At 44.5% G+C, this 22,214-nt stretch overlaps 1 protein-coding gene across 1 annotated transcript in view; it reads left to right on the forward strand.

Annotated features, from left to right (window-relative positions):
• LOC129697555 (EH domain-containing protein 3) overlaps positions 1–12,585 on the forward strand; it is a 63,685-nt gene extending 51,100 nt beyond the window's left edge. Inside the window, exons 5-6 of the mRNA XM_055636223.1 lie at positions 509–673; positions 8,108–12,585. Of these exons, the coding sequence (XP_055492198.1) occupies positions 509–673; positions 8,108–8,635 (693 nt within the window). The 3' untranslated portion in view covers positions 8,636–12,585. The remainder of the gene's footprint in view (positions 1–508; positions 674–8,107) is intronic.
• The last annotated feature ends 9,629 nt before the right edge of the window (positions 12,586–22,214 follow it).

Raw genomic sequence — 22,214 nt, forward strand, 5'->3', positions numbered from 1 at the left:
CTGGTTGACAAAAAAAAGACACATTCTGGAGTAACTCAGTGGGTCAGGCAACATCTCTGGAGAATGTGGATAGGTGATGTTTTGGATCTTGACCCTCTGACTGATTGTGGTAGTGGTAGTGGTGGGGGGGGGGGGCGAGAGATAAAGCTGGATGAGGTGGGGGCAGGACAAAGCCTGGCAAGTAATAGGTGGACAAAATGCTGGAGTAACAGTGGGACAGGCAACACCTCGGGATATAATGAATGGCTGATGTTTTGGTTCGAGACTTCTTCAGACTAATAGGTAGATTAATGATTGGCAGATGTTTGGACAAAGATTAGAGACTACAAAGAGAAAGCGAGGTAAGGAGATAAAGGATAGAAGTTGGAATTGCATCCGACTTGTTATATTTGATGGTGCAATGTGTTAATCTAATGCTGAACCTACAATGTTTGAACATGCTATCTGCCAGTTATTCCATAAATGTTAGGCTCTTGTGTAAACAAAGTGTCGTGTTTTTCCTCTTCAGGTTCATGCTTACATTATTTGTGCATTACGGAAAGAGATGCCAGCGGTATTTGGTAAAGATAACAAGAAGAAAGAACTGATTAATGGCCTTGGAGATGTTTACGCCCGGATTGAACGAGAACATCAGATCTCTCCAGGAGATTTTCCTAATCTTAAGAAAATGCAGGTAGGTCGGAATTGGCTTGCTTCATGTTCCTCATTTTGTCACCATAGGTTTGGTATTTCTGCCTCAATTGTACATTATCCAAATATGCAGCACATTGACGTGTGCATATTGAATCTATTTTATTACATAATCTGAGAAAATGATGTATATGGTCTAGAAAAATGATAAAATATTTTTAAATTGTGCATTGTAGTCTGCTTACCTTGTACAACATTAAGTAGAAAGTATTGGACTTTAGAAATACGACGCAGAGTGGTCTGCTTGTTCTGTTGTACGAGTGTTTCTGGATCTCGCGCTTATGCCAAAGTTGTGCTTGAATTACCGATGGCTTGAGAACCTGTGGCTGAAGTAGTTGCTTGGGTACGGGCAGCATGCTACGGGTCTACCTTGACATGAGGCGTTGGGCAGGAGACCCGAGCACTGGGTCGCGGGCAATGTTTCTCAAGTTGTGCAAGTCCACGTAAAAATCGGATTTTGCTAGATGTAATCTTTCTATCACCTGTCTGGCAGTCCAGACTGCCCGCTCGGCCAGCCCATTCGATTGAGTGAATTCGGGACTGCTGGTAATGTGACGAAAGTCCCATCGTTGGGCGAAATTCTTGAAGCATTGGCTGGTGAACTGGCTTCCGTTGTCAGACAGGAGTTTCACGGGCGTCCCGTGAATTGAAAAGTGTTGCGCTAGTTTTTGAACCACCACTGCTGAAGTGGGGCTGGGAAGCAGATCGATCTCAAACCAGCCCGAGTACAAGGCAATAGACAATAGGTACAGGAGTAGGCCATTCGGCCCTTCGAGCCAGCACCGTAATTTAATGTAATCATGGCTGATCATCCACAATCAGTACTCCGTTCCTGCCTTCTCCCCATATCCCCTGGCTCCGCTATCTTTAAGAGCCTCATCTAGCTCTCTCTTGAAAGTATCCAGAGAACCGGCCTCCACCGCCTTCTGAGGCAGAGAATTCCACTCACCATTCTCTGTGAGAAAAAGTATTTCCTTATCTCCGTTCTAAATGGCTTACTCCTTATTCTTAAACTGTGGCCCCTGGTTCTGGACTCCCCCAACATCGGGAACATGTTTCCTGCCTCTAGCGTGTCCAAACCCTTAATAATCTTATGTTTCATTAAGTTCCCCTCTCATCATTCTAAACTCCAGAGTATACAAGCCCAGCCGCTCCATTCTCTCAGCATATGACAATTGTGCCATCCCGGGAACTAACCTTTTAAACCTATGCTGCACCTATTAATAGCAAGAATGTTGGACCAAAACTGCACTCAATACTCCAGGTGTGGTCACACTAGGGCCCTATACAACTGTAGAAGGACCTATTTGCTCCTCTACTCAACTCCTCGTGTTATAAAGGCCAACATGCCATTTGCTTTCTTCACTGCCTGCCGTACCTGCATGGTTACTTTCACTGATGAACAAGGACCCCCAGATCCCGTTGTACTTCCCTTTTCCCAACTTGACACCATTTAGATAATAATCTGATTTCCTGTTTTTTGTACCAAAGTGGACCTCACATTTATCCACATTAAACTGCATTTGCTATGCATCTGCTCACTCATCTAACCTGTCCAAGTCACCCTGCATTCTCATAGCATCCTCCTCACAGTTCACACTGCCACCTGGCTTTTTGTCATCTGCAAATTTGCTAATGTTACTTTGAATCCCTTCATCTAAATCATTGATGTATATTGTAAATAGCTGTGGTCCCAGCACCGAGCCTTGTAGCATCCCACTATCAATAGTCAATAGTCAGATTTATTCGTCATACACAATGAAGTGCAATGAAATGAACTTGCCAGCAGCGGTACAATAAAAAAGAACACACAATACACAATAAACATTTTTAACACAAAACATCCACCACAGTATTCATCATTATGGTGGAAGGCACAAAGTTCAGTCGGTCCTCCTCCATTTTTCCCCTTGGTCGGGACCATAAAGCTCCGCAGTCGCTGCCGTGGGCGGCCTGATGTACAGGCAAGTCCCAAATTGGTGCTTCCCTTCCGGAGACTGCGGCTTGAAGATGACGTAGGCCGGCGGTCGGAGCTCTCCGCCAGGGATTCCCGGCAAGGGATCCCGCTCCGGATGGTAAGTACCCGCAGCGCTCGCGGCTGGAAGCACCGCAGACCGGTTGTAGGCCGTTGTACAAGCTGTTGTCGGCGGCGGGGCAGCAGTTGGAGCTCTTCTCCTCGGGGGTCCCCAACAAGGGTTCCCAGGCTCCGTACGCCGCACCAGCTGGAATCTCCGGAGACCGCAGCTTCAGGCTGCCAACGATCGGGGCACTCCCTTCTGGCGACCCCCGGAGAGGGCTCGCCCGCTCCGCGATGAAAAGTTCACACTGCGCCTGCTGCTGAAGCTCCGGACCCATCTCCAGGAAAGGCCGCACCAATCCTTGGTATTAGGCCGCGAGGGAGGCGCATGGAAAAAGTCGCATCTCCGTGGAGGAGGCGACCAAAAGCGGTTCCCCCCCTTAACCCCCCCTCACCGCCCTCCATACAAGACACACCGAGGGACATTAAAACAAACATTTGGACATACTAAAGAAAACAAAAAAAGTAGAATTGACTAACACGCTGCTGGCAGGGCAGCCATCTCGCAGCTCCCCCACCGCCCATAAACCCTGCACTAGCCACTGCCTGAACCAGGTATTGTTTACCATGCCATTCAAAAATGTCTGTTGCCATGGTAGGGCAGGGGGGACAGGGTGAGGGAGAAGCGGCTGCTTGGGTTGATGGGGCACCAGGCTGCTGCAGATTCGCGTCGGCTTCCACCTTCTCCCATATAAACTCTGTCATTCCGGGCCAGAAATTCATGCTCTTGGCTCGAAGAATGGTTGCCTCGATGCTGGGACATTCCTGTGGACAGTCGAAATATTTGTCTTGTAAAGCAGTTGGAATGACCGCCTTGTGTCCCTTGACAATCACACCGTCCTGGAGCACTAGCTCATCATGGACCAGGAAGTACGGGCGAATGGCAACAGGTACCTTGTGCTGTTTATCTGGCCAGCGATGCCGGATGATCGAGGACAGGGACTGTAGGGTGTCAGCCAAGTCCTCCAGCCACTCTGTGGGAAGTTAAGACACCATCATCACAATGTAGGTGTCATTGTCTGATGGTTGATGCTCGCAGGTCTTGCGTGGGGCTCTGGATAGAGTGTCGGCTAGGTGCATGCCTTTGCCTGGTTTGTAAACAAGTTTGATATCGTACCTTTGAAGCTGCATCATCATCCGCTGCAGCCGGGCAGGAGCAGCATGGATCGGCTTGTTCAAAATGCTGATCAGGGGCTGGTGGTCTGTTTCAACATTCACAGTCTTTCCACAAATAAAGTATTTGAATTTCACACTGGCAAAAACCACTGCCAATAGTTCCTTCTCGATTTGAGCATAGCGTTGCTCAGTCTCAGACATTGTACGAGAGACATATACCACGGGTTTGTTGTCACTCGACTGACAGCTGGTGTCTGGAAACATTAGTATTAAATGGTGACTATATGGTAAAGCCCAGACTGGATTATAGATCCGAGTGGTGTGTAACATATGTGTGTTAGTATTGGTGAACATATAGGTAGAGCAGATCTATAATTGCTGGCTCTGGAGAGGGTCCAGAGGAGGTTTACAAGAATGATCCCAGGAATGAGCAGGTTAGCATATGATGAGCGTTTGACAGCACTGGGCGTCCACTCCCTGGAGAATAGAAGGTTGAGGGGGGATCACAATGAAACTCACAGAATAGTGATAGGCACAGATAGAGTGGATGTGGAGAGGATGTTTCCACTGGTGGGAGAGTCTAGGACCAGAGGTCATAGCGTCGGAATTAAAGGGCGCTCTTTTAGAAAAGAGGTGAGGAGGAACTGCTTTAGGATAGTTAATCTGTGGACAGTGAGTTGTGGTGGCCAAGTCGGTGGATATTTTTAAGGCAGAGATGGACAAGTTCCTGATTAGAATGTGTGTCAAGGCAGGAAAATGCAGAGATCAGCCATGATTGAATGGCGGAGTGGACTCAATAGGCCTAATTTTACTCCTATAACTAGTGAACTTGTGAACTATAGGTAGAATGTGCTGCAAATGCATGTAAATGTGAGGGAACAAGAATACCCTGTTTCTGACAAATGTAGAGAAATGAAATGTAAAGTAATTGCCCATAGATCAAGTTCAATGTTTGTGAATAGAATTCTTAAGCTGATTTATGTAATATCTAATTATATGGAGCATAATTAGATGTTACATATTGCCTAGATACTAATCATGCTTGTGGATAATATCATTGGTAATCTCTCTAAGCTGCCAACTCGCCCAATACTACAGAATAATATAACTATTAGTATTAGCTCCAGTGTCGTACTACGAAGGATAGTATTGACCCCCCTCCCACCTCTGACTCGAATTCCAAAGATGAACCACTAAGTGAAGACATTTATTATTCCCAGTCCTTGGTTAACAGCTGTGAATCAAGACACCAGCACGAGATGAAGCATCATCCCTGCATTTGCTGTTTGATGCTCTAAGACAGCTTTTGTTTAATTTTCAAGCTTTGCGTGATGCTAATTAGACAATCCCAAATTGCTATTGAGATAGAAGCTCACCCCATCTTAAACTGCGGCAATTCTCCTTCCATAGAACACTTATGGTGTTGGAGAGGAAATTGGATTTGGAACCGGTGACAATGAAGGCACAATAATACTTCAATGTCAGGAAAAGCATGTGCATGAGGGGGCCCGGGAGGGGGTCTACAGATGTTTCCATGCACCTGCTATTCTTGTTCTCCTTGGTGGTAGTGGTTTCAGAGGTCTGTGAGTAATTGCACACTCACTGCTCTCTTCCACACTCTTGCAGGCAATCAAGGGAATTTGGGTTTTTAAAAAAAAGACATTTGCAACCGAAGGGTACACTGAAAGTACAAGAAGAATGGGACAATAGGGAATGGGATGGATGATAGACTGAAATAATTGTATTGCATCTCTTTGCATATTTGTTTAGACAACAATGACATTTAACAGCCTTACTTTTTTAAATCTTCCATCCGGCACTCAAATACACCTGGACCATTTCCGACACTTCCCTACCATTCCTTGACCTCACTATCTCCATTGCAGGTGATAGACTTCTAACCGACATACACTATAAACCCACTGACTCCCATGGCTATCTGGACTACACTTCTTCCCACCCTGCTTCCTGTAAGGACTCCATCCCCTACTCCCAATTCCTCCGTCTACGCCGCATCTGCTCCACGGATGAGGCGTTCCACACCAGGACATCTGAAATGTCCTCACTATTCAGGGAACGGGGGTTCCCCTCCTCCACCATAAATGAGGCTCGCACCAGGGTCTCTTCCATACCCCGCAACACTGCTCTCTCTCCCCATCCCCGCACTCGCAACAAGGGCCGAGTCCCCCTAGTCCTCACCTTTCACCCCACCAGCCGTCACATACAAAAAGTAATCCTCCGTCAGTTTCGCCACCTCCAACGTGACCCCACTACTCGCCACATCTTCCCATCTCCCCCCATATCTGCCTTCCGCAAAGACCGCTCCCTCCATAACTCCCTTGTCAATTCTTCCCTTCCCTCTCGGTCCACCCCCTCCCCGGGCACTTTCCCTTGCAACCGCAAGAGATGCAACACTTGTCCCTTTATCTCCCCCCTCGACTCCGTTCAAGGACCCAAGCAATCGTTCCAGGTGCGACAGAGGTTTACCTGCATCTCTTCCAACCTCATCTATTGCGTCCGCTGCTCTAGATGTCAGCAGATCTATATCGGTGAGACCAAGCGGAGGTTGGGCGATCGTTTCGCCGAACACCTCCGCTCGGTCCGCAATAACCAAGCTGACCTCCTGGTGGCTCAGCACTTCAACTCCCCTCCCACTCCGCCTCCGACCTCTCTGTCCTGGGTCTCCTCCATGGCCACAGCGAGCAGCACCGGAAATTGGAGGAACAGCACCTCATATTCCGTTTGGGGAGTCTGCACCCCGGGGGCATGAACATCGAAGGGATTTTGTTAGTCCTTGCTGTCTCCTCCCCTTCCTCAGCCCCCCTGCTGTCTCCTCCCATCCCCCAGCCTTCTGGCTACTCCTCCTTTTCCCTTTCTTGTCCCCACCCACCCCCGCCCCCGATCAGTCTGAAGAAGGGTTTCGGCCGAAACGTTGCCTATTTCCTTCGCTCCATAGATGCTGCTGCACCCGCTGAGTTTCTCCAGCTTTTTTGTGTAACCTTTTTTAAATCTATCTTTGTATTGGCACCCTGTTAATATTCATGAATGCTGGCAATGTCAGCAGGGTGTCACATTTTGAAAACACATAATTCATTAGCACATCCAAAGTTCGTTTGAAGAAGCGGCTCGACACAAAATGCCACCCATTCCTTCTCTCCACAGATGCTGCCTGACCCACTGAGTTACTCCAGCAATTTGTGTCTATCTTCAGTTTAGACGAGCGTCTGCAGTTCTTTCCTACACAAAGATTTGTTTGAAATGAGGATAGACTTATTGAGTGCAGAGCTGTTCACTGGCAATCTGATTAGACGTGTCCTTGATAATTTGTACTGTTCAATAAATGTCATGTGATCTTTTCAGTAATTGGTATTGCTCAGTGGTCAGTCTGCTCACAGTACAGTACGTCTGGCATTTAGTTTGAAAGGGCCTTTGGAAACTGGCCCTTCGGCCCACCATGTCAGCACTGACCAGTGATCACCCATTCTATCCCACACACTAGGGACAATTTACAGAAGGCAATTAACCCACAGACCTGTACATCTTTGGAACATGGATGGAATCTAGAGCACCTGGAGAAAACCCAGTGACTGTAAAAACTGTACAGAAAGTGCATACTCAGGATTGAGCTCAGGTTTCTGATGCTTTAAGGCAGCAAATTTACTGCCGTGGTATAGTGCGGCCCACTGTAGGTTTGCAAGTAATTTTTTTAACCCAAATTAATATTATTTGTGTTTATAATCACCCATGCTGTCCAGTGAAAAGGATGTGAATCATTGTATTTCCCCATTCCATTTGCTGCTACCTATTTTCTGCAAATTGTTTGTTTGCACTTGTAGTGCTAGTAATGTAGAAGCTCACAGATGCTGTAAGAGTAAAAATACACGCCATGTCATAGATGTTAGTGGTAAGAATGGTCACAATTGGATTTTGGACAGGAGTTAATAGAATGAATTTTGGAGCTTGGGCTTAGGATGTACATGCATCAGTGGTGGGATAAAGGGACCTAGGTGGCAATCAGCAGATAAGTAAAACAGTGTAAACGTAGAAGTCAACTATTTTTATGATCCCATATTTCCATCAAATCCTGAAACTTAAGTTAGTGAAGGTGTTGCATGAGCGGTAGATTATTTTCCACCGGTTGCAACCATTTTACAAATTATTACTAAACTACATTTTGAGATTATTTTTTTCATGCAGAATAACATTCTTATTTTTGGTTTCCAGGATCAGCTGCAAGGGCAGGATTTTTCCAAATTCCAGCCACTGAAGATTAAGCTGTTGGACACCGTGGACGACATGTTGGGAAACGATATTGCTCGACTAATGACACTCGTCCGTCAGGAGGAATCCCAGCGGCCTGTTCCGATTGTGAAAGGGGGAGCCTTTGAAGGCACCATGAATGGCCCATTTGGGCATGGATACGGTGAGGGAGCTGGCGAGGGCATCGACGACCTCGAGTGGATTGTGATCCGAGATAAACCAAGCTACGACGAGATATTTTATACCCTTTCACCCGTCAATGGGAAGGTCACGGGTGCAAATGCAAAGAGGGAGATGGTGAAGTCCAAGCTTCCAAACACGGTGCTGGGGAAAATCTGGAAACTGGCAGATATTGACAAGGATGGCATGTTGGATGATGAAGAATTTGCCTTGGCCAACCATCTAATTAAAGTCAAGCTGGAAGGTCACGAACTGCCCGGTGAAATTCCACAACATCTCATTCCCCCGTCAAAGAGAAAGCTGGCTGATTGAAAAGGAAAATGTTCTCGTTTGTGAAATGCAGCACAATAGGATGAAGATGACAAAGACTGGCGAATGAAGAGTCAAAATCTTAAATCTTAACCAGGCAAAAATAGTGTTGCAGCTTTGACATAGTAAAGACTTTTCTTTCCTGTATTTGCATACATCACAATACTCTATTAGCTTTCAAAGCACAGACATCTATTGGTGTAGGAAGGAACTGCAGATGCCGATTTAAACTGAAGATAGACACAAATTGCTGGAGTAACTCTGCGGGGCAGGTAGCATCTCTGGAGCAAAGGAATGGTTGATGGTTTGTGTCTGACGAATGGTCTCGACCCGAAACGTCACCCATTCCTTCTCTTGAGATGCTGCCTGTCCCACTGAGTTACTCCACCATTTTGTATCTATCTTCTATTGGTGGTTAGTTTATTTGAGGTAGCCAATTCTGCATTCCCAGGAGATTTGGCAATATGGTTACTGTTTGCTTGGAGGCAGAGGTTCCTTGGGATTGTTCTTCTCTATCGCTTGGTTCTTTTTTTATTGTGAAGTAACAAAATGGCACCTTATTACTGTGACCACAAGTTTGTAACCTATTTAAGGGCGGATGAAATGTTCCCCTGTCGAGCTTCTGCCCCGGATAATAACTGGGCTGTTTACTTTATCCCTAATAGTCAACTTGTTCAAGATACTAAAGAGTAGTTCAGATGGTTATCCTTAACCACTGAGTAACTAGTTACCGCAAGTATAATTTGTAATCACTGTTTAGATTTTTGCCCTGTGTCGCAGCCGTATGAACAGTAGGGTAATGTTTTATGATGCTCTCCCCATGGACAGGAAGGTTGGGAGAAAAATGGTTTCAGAACCACACTAGCATAGGAATAGGTGATTTGTAAGAAAACTTTGATATTTCTATAAAATAAGTTTGGCACTGGTCATTTTTGATTCACGCCCAGAATTTCTACTTTTGAGTATTTTCTCTTTCAAGACTTTGAAGCCTTGACTGTGATAAATAATCTGTAAAGATGGTTTTTAGTTTAATTGGATATGTGACAATGATAATTCAACGAAGATTTTGACATTTAGCAAAAAATAAACCAAATGTGGAGTACTGTTGATTGTACAGCTGTATATTCGAGTGTAAGCTTATGGATCAAGTTTAATGTGCAATGCAGTGTTTGGAGGGAAAGTATACCAACTCTTGTACTTGCAACATGTTGGATACATTCATACATGTTCTAGCTTGTCTGTATTCCAAGTGTAGCATTTTAAACATAGTGTGATTCTCAACACGTCACCTGACCTTTATTTTAAACTTGGCTTCAGTTCAAGTTACTATAAAACAAACTTTCATAATAGTTAGTCCAACTTCCTTCGTTATTATTTTGGATACTCTGGCACTTTTTTTTTTAATGTTGCTTGTATGCGAGTTCTTTGTAAATGTAAGTTATTTTTCTGTTCTGTAGCTCTTGAAAATTGCTGAGGAAAATCACTGCCGTTATATTGAAATCATATGAATCCAGACTCGTAGTACATTTGTGAGTAGTAAGTCTTGATCTTGCATTAGAAGCAATAAAGTTGTCTTTGTAGCATTGAATATGATTCCATCCCACAGACTGGACACAGTGAGACCTTGGTGGGAAAAAGTACAATTTCTCTCATTGGTATTGGATGAATGCAGAGCAATTTGCTGAACACTTAACTCTCCCAGAATCGTGACACCGCCCGTTCTCACAACTCTCACCTAGGAATATGGATATCGCTTACAATACTCTGTACCATTTTATAACCAACAATAAATGTGAAATCATTATTTTTAAAAATTAAACCAGGTGAGATTCTAAATGTTTTTTGTTTGAGCATTGGGGTGGAGGGTGAAGAGAGGAAAGAGCTGACATTTGCACAAGCTCTGCACCTAATTGTTGTTCTATCCGAGAATCAATGGGACTCCTGGTTTGAGGGGATATGGAAGGAACAATCATTGAAATAAATCCCTTTCTCTTGAAAAATGCTTATAAAGCATGAACTGTGATTGTCCATTAGGCTAATCCATACTTAATCTCTCAGCTAATTCCAAAAAAACATTGACATCATGATTCTGCTCAGCCCACAACATCACCAAAACAGTCTTTGCAATGCGCTGGACTTTTTTTAGTTGTTGTCTGCCACAAACCATTTGTATACTTGATGAGCAATGCACTAACCCAACTGCTGTGGGATGTGGTTAGGATAAGGACTTTTAGATAGGATCCATGATTCTGAGCAGTTGATCGCACCAGTATTTTTAAGTACCTGCACGATTGATGGGAAAGGTTTGTTCACCATGGAGCTATATCTTTATTGTGCACTGCATTATGAAAGCACTTTCTAGTTAAAATTATGATTTAAAATAATGTAATTTTCACAATCTTTTTAAAATGTGATATTCCTACGCCATCTGCACATTCTTAAGTAATGGAGAATTAAGATGCCCTCTGCTTGTGATTTTTTTTTTTTCCAAATGAAAGTACCAATGCTTTGAGAATGCTTCAATGCATACCAGAGAACTTTGGTGAAAATCTAACTACCAAAGTATTCCTTTTATTCCACTTGTTTAATAGTGCTTTTGCTGCGACTCAAAGTTGAGAGTAACTGCACAAAGATCTTTACCCACTGCCACACATCTCCCTGTACTCCAAGCGGAAACATTTTGGACAGTATTCGAAAGCTCTACTAGTATCTACTAATATCAAAGTGTCCACCTTTCCTCTGTAAAGGACATTATTTGTCACTGCTATTTGTGCATTAGTAAAGCCTAACATTATTTCCCAAGTTTTTAATAGCCTACAAATTGCTGTTTCATGAAATGGCCATATCTACCAAAGATTAATACAGCAACGTTGAAAATAAACGCTATAGAAAGTGGGATTATTTGCTCAATGTTCGGAAAGCCAGTGTCCATAGTGCTCTGAGTCGTATTAAGCAGGGATAAGGTAGGTTATTTACTGTATTAAGCTTGCATTTTATCAAATTACCATATGTTTGCTGAGTGTACATTTGGATCTCCCTACTTCCCTCTCAACTGACCCAAAACATTTTTTTCCCCCCAATGGTTTTGATCGTCTTTTATTCCAATGGAACCTTCTTCATTACATGCATATTTATGTGTTTGGGTTAATGTAGGAAGGTCACAAGGAATTATTGATGTCTGGAGTTTTTAGTTGACCTCTGCATTCTAGGTAGTGTTATTAATATGACCGTTAATTAGCAATGTTATTGAAGTGTATCCAAATATTGTTCAGGGAGCTTGGTCTTCAGGGTAGAATTAATGTAGATTAAATACCAGTGAATAGCATGTTTTCCAAATGCCTACATTTCTGCAATTAGGAGAGTTTGAGATAACACTGAACAAATGTCAAGAGTTTGGCATTTTGTACTTTTAAAGACCAAGTAGTCATTTCCCTATTTGGACTGGTTGCTGTCTTTATAATGAAGAGTAGAACAAAGACCAGCATTGTTTTTGTACATTGTGGCATCCTGTCCGATGTGCAGAGTTTGCGAATGCTATATTTAAAAGTAAATCTTGCTCACACTATTATTATTTTTTTCAATTGTGTTCAATTGTGTTGAACTTAAGAAAACTTCAAATATCAATCCTTAATCAACCGAGCTTCAGAAGGCAAAAAGAGAGAAAATTGACAATGGTTCTTGGCTGTTAACATTACTTGTTTCTGTGGTCCCTGCATATGCGTGAAACAAATTATTCAAAGATGCATATTGTATTTTGGAAATTCCTTTATGGCATTCCTGGTTCTTTACAAACTATACAATGCTTACAAAAATTTGCCAAAAAGTGGTTTTCTCTGAATATATTTATCATTTGCCAATAATATGCTATTGTACATTTATAAAAATGCTATATTAACATACTGTATTAAAAAAAACCTGTGGATTGGTGAAATGCTAATAAAATGGTGTCTTAAGTTTTGTATGTCTTTATTAACTTGATATAAAAATATGACTAGTTGAGCATACAAAAAATAATTGAAGGAAAAGTACCAAAGGAAGATATGCAGGGAATGTCAACGCTAACAAAACCTCTTCAGGAAGCTAAATCTGTAAGAGGAATGTAGAAGCAAGGAACTAATATGCCGGTTTACACAAAAGGTCACAAAGTGCTTGAGTAAATCAGCAGGATCTTATAGAAACATATAACATTTTTAAAGGATTGGACAGGCTAGATGCGGGGAAAAATGTTCCCGATGTTGGGGGAGTCACCCAGAGAGTTGTGAATCTGGAATTCTCTGCCACAGAAGGCAGTGGAGGCAAATTCACTGCATGTGTTCAAAAGAGAGTTAGATATAGCTCTTGGGGCTAAAGAAATCAAGGGATTATGGGCAAAAAACAGGAACAGGATACTGATCTTGGATGATCAGCCATGATCATATTGAATGGCAGCGCTGGCTCGAAGGGCTGAATGGCCTACTCCTGCACCTATTTTTCCATGTTTCTAAATCGGGCAGCATCTTTGGAGAAAATGCATAGGTGATGTTTTGGGTCGAGACACTTTTGTCTTATTGCTCATAAGAGAGAAACGGTATTACTTTCTGTCCCTTTGGATGAATGATATCTTGCTTCCACTCCCACTGTCTCTGCATTCTGGTGAAGCATATATCAGGCCCATAGATGTGACAGCAATGGTTGACAGGGTACTTGCCTTATGGTAATTAATTCATCCCTTTTATTTGCACTCTAAAAGAATCAATGATGCAGATATATTAGTTATTTAACCACAAAAGCAAAGGCTTTGGCCCCTGTGATTCTCTATTACAAATTAGTTCTCCAGTCACTTAACATGGTCAATGGTCGACTCCAGTCAGCAATTACCCTGCGTTTCCTGCCATTAAGGTATTTTCGCTCCAACATCACCCTTCTAAACAATCTGGTGGTTCCAACCTGGACAAAATACATCACTGAAGTCAGGTAGACTGCACCAAATGTACTAACCCCATCAACCAACCCGAATCTGTCAATCAATTTAGTCTGTGGCACTCACATATAACTGCACGGTGGCATTTGATGACTAATCTGTTCAGTTTAGAGATACAGAGTGGGAACAGGCCCTTTGGTCCACTACGTCTGCGCCGGCCAGCGATCCTTGCACACTAACACTATCCTACACACTAGGGACAATTTACAATTATACCAAGCCAATTGAACTACTAAGCTGTACGTCTTTGGAGTGAGTGTGGGAGGAAATGGTAGATCCTGGAGAAAACCCATGCAGGTCATGGAGAGAACGTGCAAACTCTACAGACAAGCACCCGTAGTCGGGATTGAACCCGGGTCTCTGGTGTTGTAAGGCAGCAACTCTCCGACTGCCGCCGTTATGCTGTTGGTGCTGTTCCAGTTCCACATGCATCCACCCTAAATTTTGCTAATTTGTCCGGCATCAATGGTAAGCTGACCAGCCTACAATTGGTCAATTTCGTGCTTGTATTTTGAAACAACAGTACTCCATCTCTATCCCTGTATTGTAAGCACCAATTAATGATTGTGTATCCCCTAATGAGCTGTACAGAATCACACTTGAAAGGAACCACATTTGAGAATGCAGCATTCCCTCAGCAGGAATTGAACCAGTTTGGAGGCACTGATGCTGAGAGCTGAGCAACAGCTACTTAGTTTAGAGATACAGCGTAAATAGGCCCTTCAGCCCACCGAGTCCGGACAAGCTAATGATCCCCGCACATTATTATAATAATAATACATTTATTTGTATAGCACACTTCACAACTCACGCTGGCCAAAGTGCTTCACATCAGTGCAAGTACTAATTTGATACATACAACGGTAGACAGACCTAACAATACATACATAAACTGTTTACCGTGCGCCATCAGACGGGCTCAAAAACGCTTGTGAGTAGAAATCGGTTGTGAGTTGGTGACTTAAAGGAGTCGATGGTGGGGGCAGTTCAGATGAGGAGCGGGATGCTATTCCGCTGTTTAGGTGCTGCAACCGCACCAACATTAACACTACCCTGCACACAAGGGACAGTTTTACATTTATAACCAAGCCATTTAACCTATAAACCTGTACGTCTTTGGAAGGTAGACAAAAATGCTGGAGAAACTCAGCGGGTGAGGCAGCATCTATGGAGCGAAGGAAATAGGCAACTTTTCGGGTCGAAACCCTTCTTCAGACCGTCTTTGGAGTGTGGGTGGAAACTGAAGATCTCAGAGAAAACCCACACCGGTCAGGGGGAGAATGTACAGACACGCACCTGTAATCGGGATCGAACCCGGGTCTCTGGTGCTGTAAGGCAGTAGCTCTACTGCTTTGCCACCGTGCCTCCCTTCACAGCTATTGTGATAAGGGAAGCAGACTTTCAATCATAGCTCAGTCAGACTCTTGCCAGATGATAATCATACAGGACAGAAACGGGCTCTTTGGCTCAACTTGCTCACACCAACCAAGTTGCCTCTAAACCATTCCTCTAGCCTGCCTGCCTCTCCTTATAGCTCCGGCCCTCAAATCCTAGCAATATCCTTGTAAATCTCTGTATTTTAGCTGAGGTTTATCAGACAGTAGATGTGGGGAAGGTGGATCCAGAATATGATTTGCATCCAAACTTCAAGGGCAAGAGGACACTGATTCAAACTTTGCCAGCGGAACTTTTAAAATTGATTAGAACTTCTTCAGTGCATCCTATCTGACTTGAAGTCCCAGATTAAGTCAATTGTAATGAATGAGCAAGGAAAATAACATGCAATTTATTGCTGTTTGTTGGGAGAATAACAATGTTTGCTTATCTGGAAAGGAATTTGTGTAAGTCTAAGAGTCTGGACTTGCCCCTATTCAGAACAAAGTGGCCATTTCCTATCATTGAAGGTCGCAGGACATGTGTTGGTTGGAAAGACTGGCGCCTCTGTAGTCCTTAACTCTAATGGTGAATGTCAGCCTATTGCATTGTGAACTCAACCATCCGAACTGTGCCCTACAGAGCTTTCTAACAAACTGAGACTAAATGCAACTTGGAGGAACAGCATCTCATATTTCGCTTGGGCAGCTTACAGCCAAGTGGTATGAATATTCTCTCACTCCAAGTAGCCCTGGCATTCCCACTCTCTCTATCCCTCCCTAACCCGAGTCACACTAGCTTCTCATTTTCACCCCACAAACAGCTGGTCCCTTTATCATTGATACTTTTTTGCATATCTTTCATTCACTGTTCTTTATCTCTCCACATCACTGTCTATATCTATCATTTCCCTCATTCCTAACCAGTCTGAAGAAGGATCTCGACCCGAAATGTCATCCATTCCTTCTCTCCAGAGATGTGGCCTGTCCCGCTGAGTTACTCTAGCTTTTTGTGTCTATCTTCGGTTTAAACCAGCATCTGCAGTTCCTTCCTACACATTTCAAAAGTTACATAATCTCTTTCCCCAGGATGCCTTTTGTTCAATCAATTCCAAAACTTCATCCAATAGAGACCTTAGAATCATACGGCATGGAAACAGGCCATTCCGCTCACATGGTTATACTGACCGTGGGCATCTGTCTGTATTAGCGTCTGTATTCATGGTATTAAATTGAGGCATATGAGGTGATTCTGGCACAGATAATGAGTTGATGCCAGCAGATGTCACCCATGATCATGTCAAATAGTGGGGTAGGCTTAAGGTGAAGAGTGCTGAGTTGTCATATATACTAACACTAAAATCCTTACACTCAGCAGCCGAACAGGGTTGTAACACCAGACACATTGATAATATATAATAAACAAAAAATAAATAAATGAGTAACCCAACGCTATTGCAATAAAAAAAGCCCAGAGTCCTTAGTGCAACCAAAGACAGTCCATAGTCTTGGATTATTATTGTGTGGGGTTCAAGAGCCTGATAGTTGTTGAGAAGAAGCTGTTCTTGAACCTGGTGGTCAGTTTTCTGACTCCTGGGCTTCCCAATGGCAGGAGTGGAATGAGAGGGTGGCTAGGGCGGAGTGGGTCTTTAATGTTGCTAGCTACCTTTTTAAGGCAGTGCCTCCGAAAGATCCCTTCCATGGTGGGGCGGTCAGTACCTGTGATGGTTTGGGCAGTGTTCACCACATTTTGTAATCACCTTCATTCCTGGGTGTTTCAGATGCTGAACCAGACCATGATGCAACCAAATGTGCAGGAAGGAACTGCAGATGCTGGTTTAAACCGAAGGTAAACACAAAAAAGACGGAGTAACTCAGCTGGACAGGCAGCATCTCTGGAGAGAAGGAATGGTTGACGTTTCAGGTCGAGACCAGGAAGGGTCTCAACCCAAAACATCACCCAAATTCCTTCTCTCCAGAGATGCTGCCTGTCCTGCTGAGTTACTCCAGCTTTTTGTGCCTATCTTCCATGATGCAACCAAAATCCTTTCCACCATATGCCTGTAGAAGTTCAAGGCAGTTTTGACACGAGGCTTGAACGGCGGAGTGGCCTACTCCTCCGTCTTGTTTCGTGGAGTCCTTGTGTTATTGTGGGAAAATAAAGTAAGATCAGGAGCTGAAGAGTGGCACATATTGAAACAATATCTGGGAACAGCTGACATATTCCGTCTCTCCAACCTGAGGAGCACCTTCTGCAAAAGGCTGGTTCCACCAAGATGCAGTACTGAGCACCACTGGAGATCCTTCTTCCCTGTGGCTATCAAACTGTACGACTCCTTCCCTTCTGTCATGGGGTAGACTGACTCCCCTCCCCGCTTCCCAATCTTTACACATCCCAATCCTTTCCACCCATCACTTTAATTTCATGTATTTTGTATTTTATGACATGTCAGATCAATTTCCCACCTGGGATAAATAAAGTTCTATTGTGTCATATAGCACACAGCAGGAACTTGACACAATTAGAAGACTACATTGTCACATGGGCCTAGGTACGGTGAAACTCTTCATTTTTGCATACAATCCGGTAAAACAATACAGCAGACTTCACCGAGGCAGTACACACAGTCACGACGTTACTGCCACCGACAAAGTTCTTAGTACACTCTTATCTTCTCGCAGTGGCAAACCAGGCCTGCCGCCGCGGAAGGCCCACTGGGTCCCTCTTCGTTCTTGACGCTCTCCCCCCCCCCCACCAACAGGCCCTTCTTCCTTCTCGGCGGCAACCGGCCGGGTCCCGAATTGTTCTCGGCGGCCCATCTCCTGTTCAGCTCCGCGACGCATCACTGGTGCCTTCTGCCACTGCGTGGACCAGTGATCTGTTTTTAACTGTTAAATTGAGAAGCTACTCTTTCAACGTGGTGTGGGCTGGTGGTAGGCCAGAGGAACAGGGAGTTTTGTAAGATCCAGCACGAAATATTAAAACAAGTAGCGGGTAGATAGTTGATTTTGTGAGAAAGCCTGTGTGCAATTTCAAATCGAAAAGAAAACATAGAAACATAGACATCAGGTGCAGGAGTAGGCCATTCGGCCCTTCGAGCCTGCACCGCCATTCAATGTGATCATGGCTGATCATCCAACTTAGTATCCCATCCCTGCCTTCTCTCCATACCCCCTGATACCTTTAGCCACAAGGGCCACATCTAACTCCCTCTTAAATATAGCCGATGAACTGGCCTCAACTACCTTCTGTGGCAGAGAATTCCAGAGATTCACCACTCTCTGTGTGAAAAAAGTTTTTCTCATCTCGGTCCTAAAAGATTTCCCCCTTATCCTTAAACTGTGACTCCTTGTTCTGGACTTCCCCAACATCGGGAACAATCTTCCTGCATCTAGCCTGCCCAACCCCTTAAGAATTTTGTAAGTTTCTGTAAGATCCCCCCCTCAATCTTCTAAATTCTAGCGAGTACAAGTCGAGTCTATCCAGTCTTTCTTCATATGAAAGTCCTGACATCTCAGGATCCATGAATATGATGAAGTCACCAAGGTGTATGTGAGAACACTCGGACGCAAGGCTGGTGAATTAATATCAGTAAACAAAGGAATTGTGACAGGATAAAAACAATTGTTTGGAGGACAAAGCAAATACCCCAAAGATAACCCGTGGGTTAATTTTGAATGCAGGGAAAAACTTGTAAAAATCCCAACTCACGGGATTAATTCACGGCGGACAAATCACCGGGAACTGATGGCCTGTGCCCAATGGCTTTACAGGTATTGGCAGCAAAGGGAGTGGACCCATTGGTTGAAAATTTATCAAAGCTCGCAAAATTCTGACAAGGTATCAAAACTTTGGAAAACTTCCAATGTGACTCCCTTGATCAAAAATGGAGGAAGCCAGAGGGCAGGGAGGTAGACACAAAATGCTGGAGTAACTCAGGCAGCATCACTGGAGAGAAGGAATGGGCGATGTTTCTGGTCGAGACCCTTCTTCAGACTGAGAGTCAAGGGAGAGGAAGACACAAAGATAAGGAAGTGTAAGGTGTGAAAACGAGACATCAAAGGGGGGTGGAGATCAAGGAAAATGTTGAATAGATCGTTGTTAGCTAGCAGAAGGTGACAACGAAGCAAACAGAGATAAAATGTAATCAGGGTCAGTCAGACCGGTCGGAGAACTGGGAAGGGGGATGGATGGAGGAAGAGGGAAAGCAAGGGTTACTTGAAGTTAGAGAAGTCAATATTATTGCTAGTTGAAGGTGGTTGCCGGAGGTCTTACCTTCCACTACCTGCAACCTCCGGCAATCACCTTCAACTAGCATCTCCAGAGGTTTCCGTTCAGGTTTCCTAAGTGGGACAGGGGCATAACATCACCCATTCCTTCTCTCCAGAGATGCTGCCTGTCCGGCTGAGATACTCCGGCATTTTGTGCCTATCTTTGGTATTGGTTTATTGTTGTTACATGTATCGAGAAATAATAAAAGTGCAGGCCACTCTGCTTTTATGCGTTTTTAGATTAACGAGCTTCTCTAATTACCATGGAGGTTTGAAGTAAATGTTGATTCACGTTTTTCTTTCACATCGGTTGTTTCGACAATAATCGACCAGGCACCAGGGTTGCTTTAAACGTACGTTTATTGAGCAGGAGTCTTCACACAGGTTAACAACCTAGCAAAGAGTCAAGCTCTCTGCCCTTAATTGCAATGCCTTTTATATGTTAATGCCACTGTTTAGCGCCTCCCACATTCCCCGATCAAAGAACCGACACGTACGCAAAATACAGGACAACAGGTATGTACATATAAGGAGATGTTAGTTAGAGGAACCACACTAGAGCTCAGACCAGTACATTCCTTAGTCTTCCCGGCGAGGGGGATTGTATATTCCTCAATCTTGTCAGACGGGGCCTGTGATCCCCTATTCACCAAAGATCCTATAGCAGAGCAAGATAGGCTACTCCTGCTAAATGCAATGGGCTGACGTGTAGTACGCTATGGAGGGGATCATGGGCATTTTTCCACGCCCATTTTAGCAACCTGAGCCTACCTGACCCGACCTGACTCACTGTAATCAATGCGGGGCAACAGTTTGTGTCGGTTAGTTTCATAAATCTGTCAGTTCAAACTTCTTGTCAAGAATAAAATTTGATTCTGGTAATTGTCTTTTTTAATTTTTTTTAAATCATTTATTTTTAAATGGCTCACAAGCAGTGTTTGAGTTGATTTTGTAGTAGCCGGAACCGACCCGACTCGCAGGGTGATTGACAGGGGGGGACTTTTTGTGCGTGATATAGGGTTAGATTCATAATTCTGTTCGTTCATAATTCTGTTGATTCTTGTTAAAGAATAAAATGTTTATAAACACACATACATGAAAATTATATAAATGTATATAACACACACAATTATATTTCTTCTAATCCAATAATGAACTTTATTTCAGGCTAGACAAGGGACATTAAATAAGAAACATTGTAAATAAGAAACATTGTGAACCTCCCTGCAACTTCACACACACTAGGCCTTATATCTATGCCCCTCTCCTCGCTGCCCCTGGCCCCGCACTCCCTCTCCTCGCTGCCCCGGGCCCCGCACTCTCTCTCCTCGCCGCCCCGGGCCCCGCACTCTCTCTCCCCGCTGCCCTGGGCCCCGCACTCTCTCTCCTCGCTGCCCCGGGCCCCGCACTCCTTCTCCTCGCTGCCCTGGGCCCCGCACTCTCTCTCCGCGCTGCCCCGCGCCGCACACTCTCTCCCTGCTGCCCTGGGCCCCGCACACTCTCTCCCTGCTGCCCCGGACCCCGCACTCCTTCTCCTTGCTGCCCCGGACCCCGCACTCTCTCTCCTCGCTGCCCCGGGCCCCGCACTCCTTCTCCCCGCTGCGGATCCAATCTTTGGCTGGAAGCAAGAAGGCGGGAGCAAGAAAGCGGAGCAAGATGGCGGAGCAAGATGGCGGAGGCAGGTTGCTAAAATGAGGCATAAAATCACCCATGAATCCGCCCATGAACGTACCTCACTTTTGCGTGAGAGTAACCCATCTTGCTCTGCTATAGGATCTTTGCTATTCACGACTAGGCAGTAACTGCAAGACAATGTGTATTCCCTTCCTGAAACCTGCAGCCTCAGTTCCAGCAAGCCTGGTCAGCAGCCATCTTATGCTCTTTATTTCAGTCTACCTGGCCAACCATTTTACCTTTACAGAACAATCTTACAGCGTTGATTCAGGATTTCCATTCACGTACACACCCCAATTTTCAGAATCATGCATTCAAATTTATGCCTGGCACTGTACAGTACATGGATAGGTTAAACAAACTTGGATTGGTTTCTCTGGAATGTCGGAGGCTAAGGGGAGATCTGAGAGAGGTGTATAACATCATGATAGGCATGGATAGAGTCATAACCATTTCCCCAAGGTTGAACTGTCAATGACCAGAAGGCATAGATTTAAAGTGAGAGGGGCAAAGTTTAAAAGAGATTGTAGGGCAACTTTCTTAGCACAGAGGGTGGTGGGCGCCTGGAACACACTGCCAGGGGTGGTGGTAACGGCACATACGATAGTGGTGTTTAAGAGGCTTTTAGATAGGCACCGGATATGCAGTGAATGGAGAGATATGGATAATGTGCTTGCAGGGGAGGTTTCTTTAACGTGGCATCATGTTCGGCACAGACAATGTGGACGGAAGGACCTGTTTCTGCGCTGTATTGTTCAATGCTCCCTGTTAAATAGACGAAAGTTTGTTCCCATCGCACATGTTCTGTCGTGTTAGTTCTTCATTCAAGCCAGTGCTTGCTAGAAGGTGGGTGGGGTTGGGAAGTGCAGAGACAGCGAGGAGACAAGCAACAAACGTGGCAGCAAAGAACCATCACCCTCCAGATGCATCTCCGACGTTGACCCTCCCTGGGACTTCGCACAACAGTGACAGATTCTCAGGAAACATTGAAATCGTCCTTTCCAACTAGTGAAAGAGTGAAACATTTTTTTGCACTGACTAACCAGCGCATAACCTCAGGATGTGCAGCAGCACTAATCCAATTCCTGTTCGACCCTGGATGGGAGCCAAGGGCAGCTGTTTCAAATTCAGTATAAGGCATTGAATAATAGTCATCCAGCACAGAAACCGGCCCTTCGGCCAGCAATATTCAGCACTGCTGAATTTCGACCCTAACCTTGGGTGCTGTCTGTGAGGAGTTTGCATGTTCTCTCTCTCATCGGTTTCCTTCAGGTGCTCTGGTTTCCCTCCACATACCAAGGAT

This window comes from Leucoraja erinacea, chromosome 5 (assembly GCF_028641065.1).
Source record: "Leucoraja erinacea ecotype New England chromosome 5, Leri_hhj_1, whole genome shotgun sequence".
NCBI lineage: Eukaryota > Metazoa > Chordata > Chondrichthyes > Rajiformes > Rajidae > Leucoraja > Leucoraja erinaceus.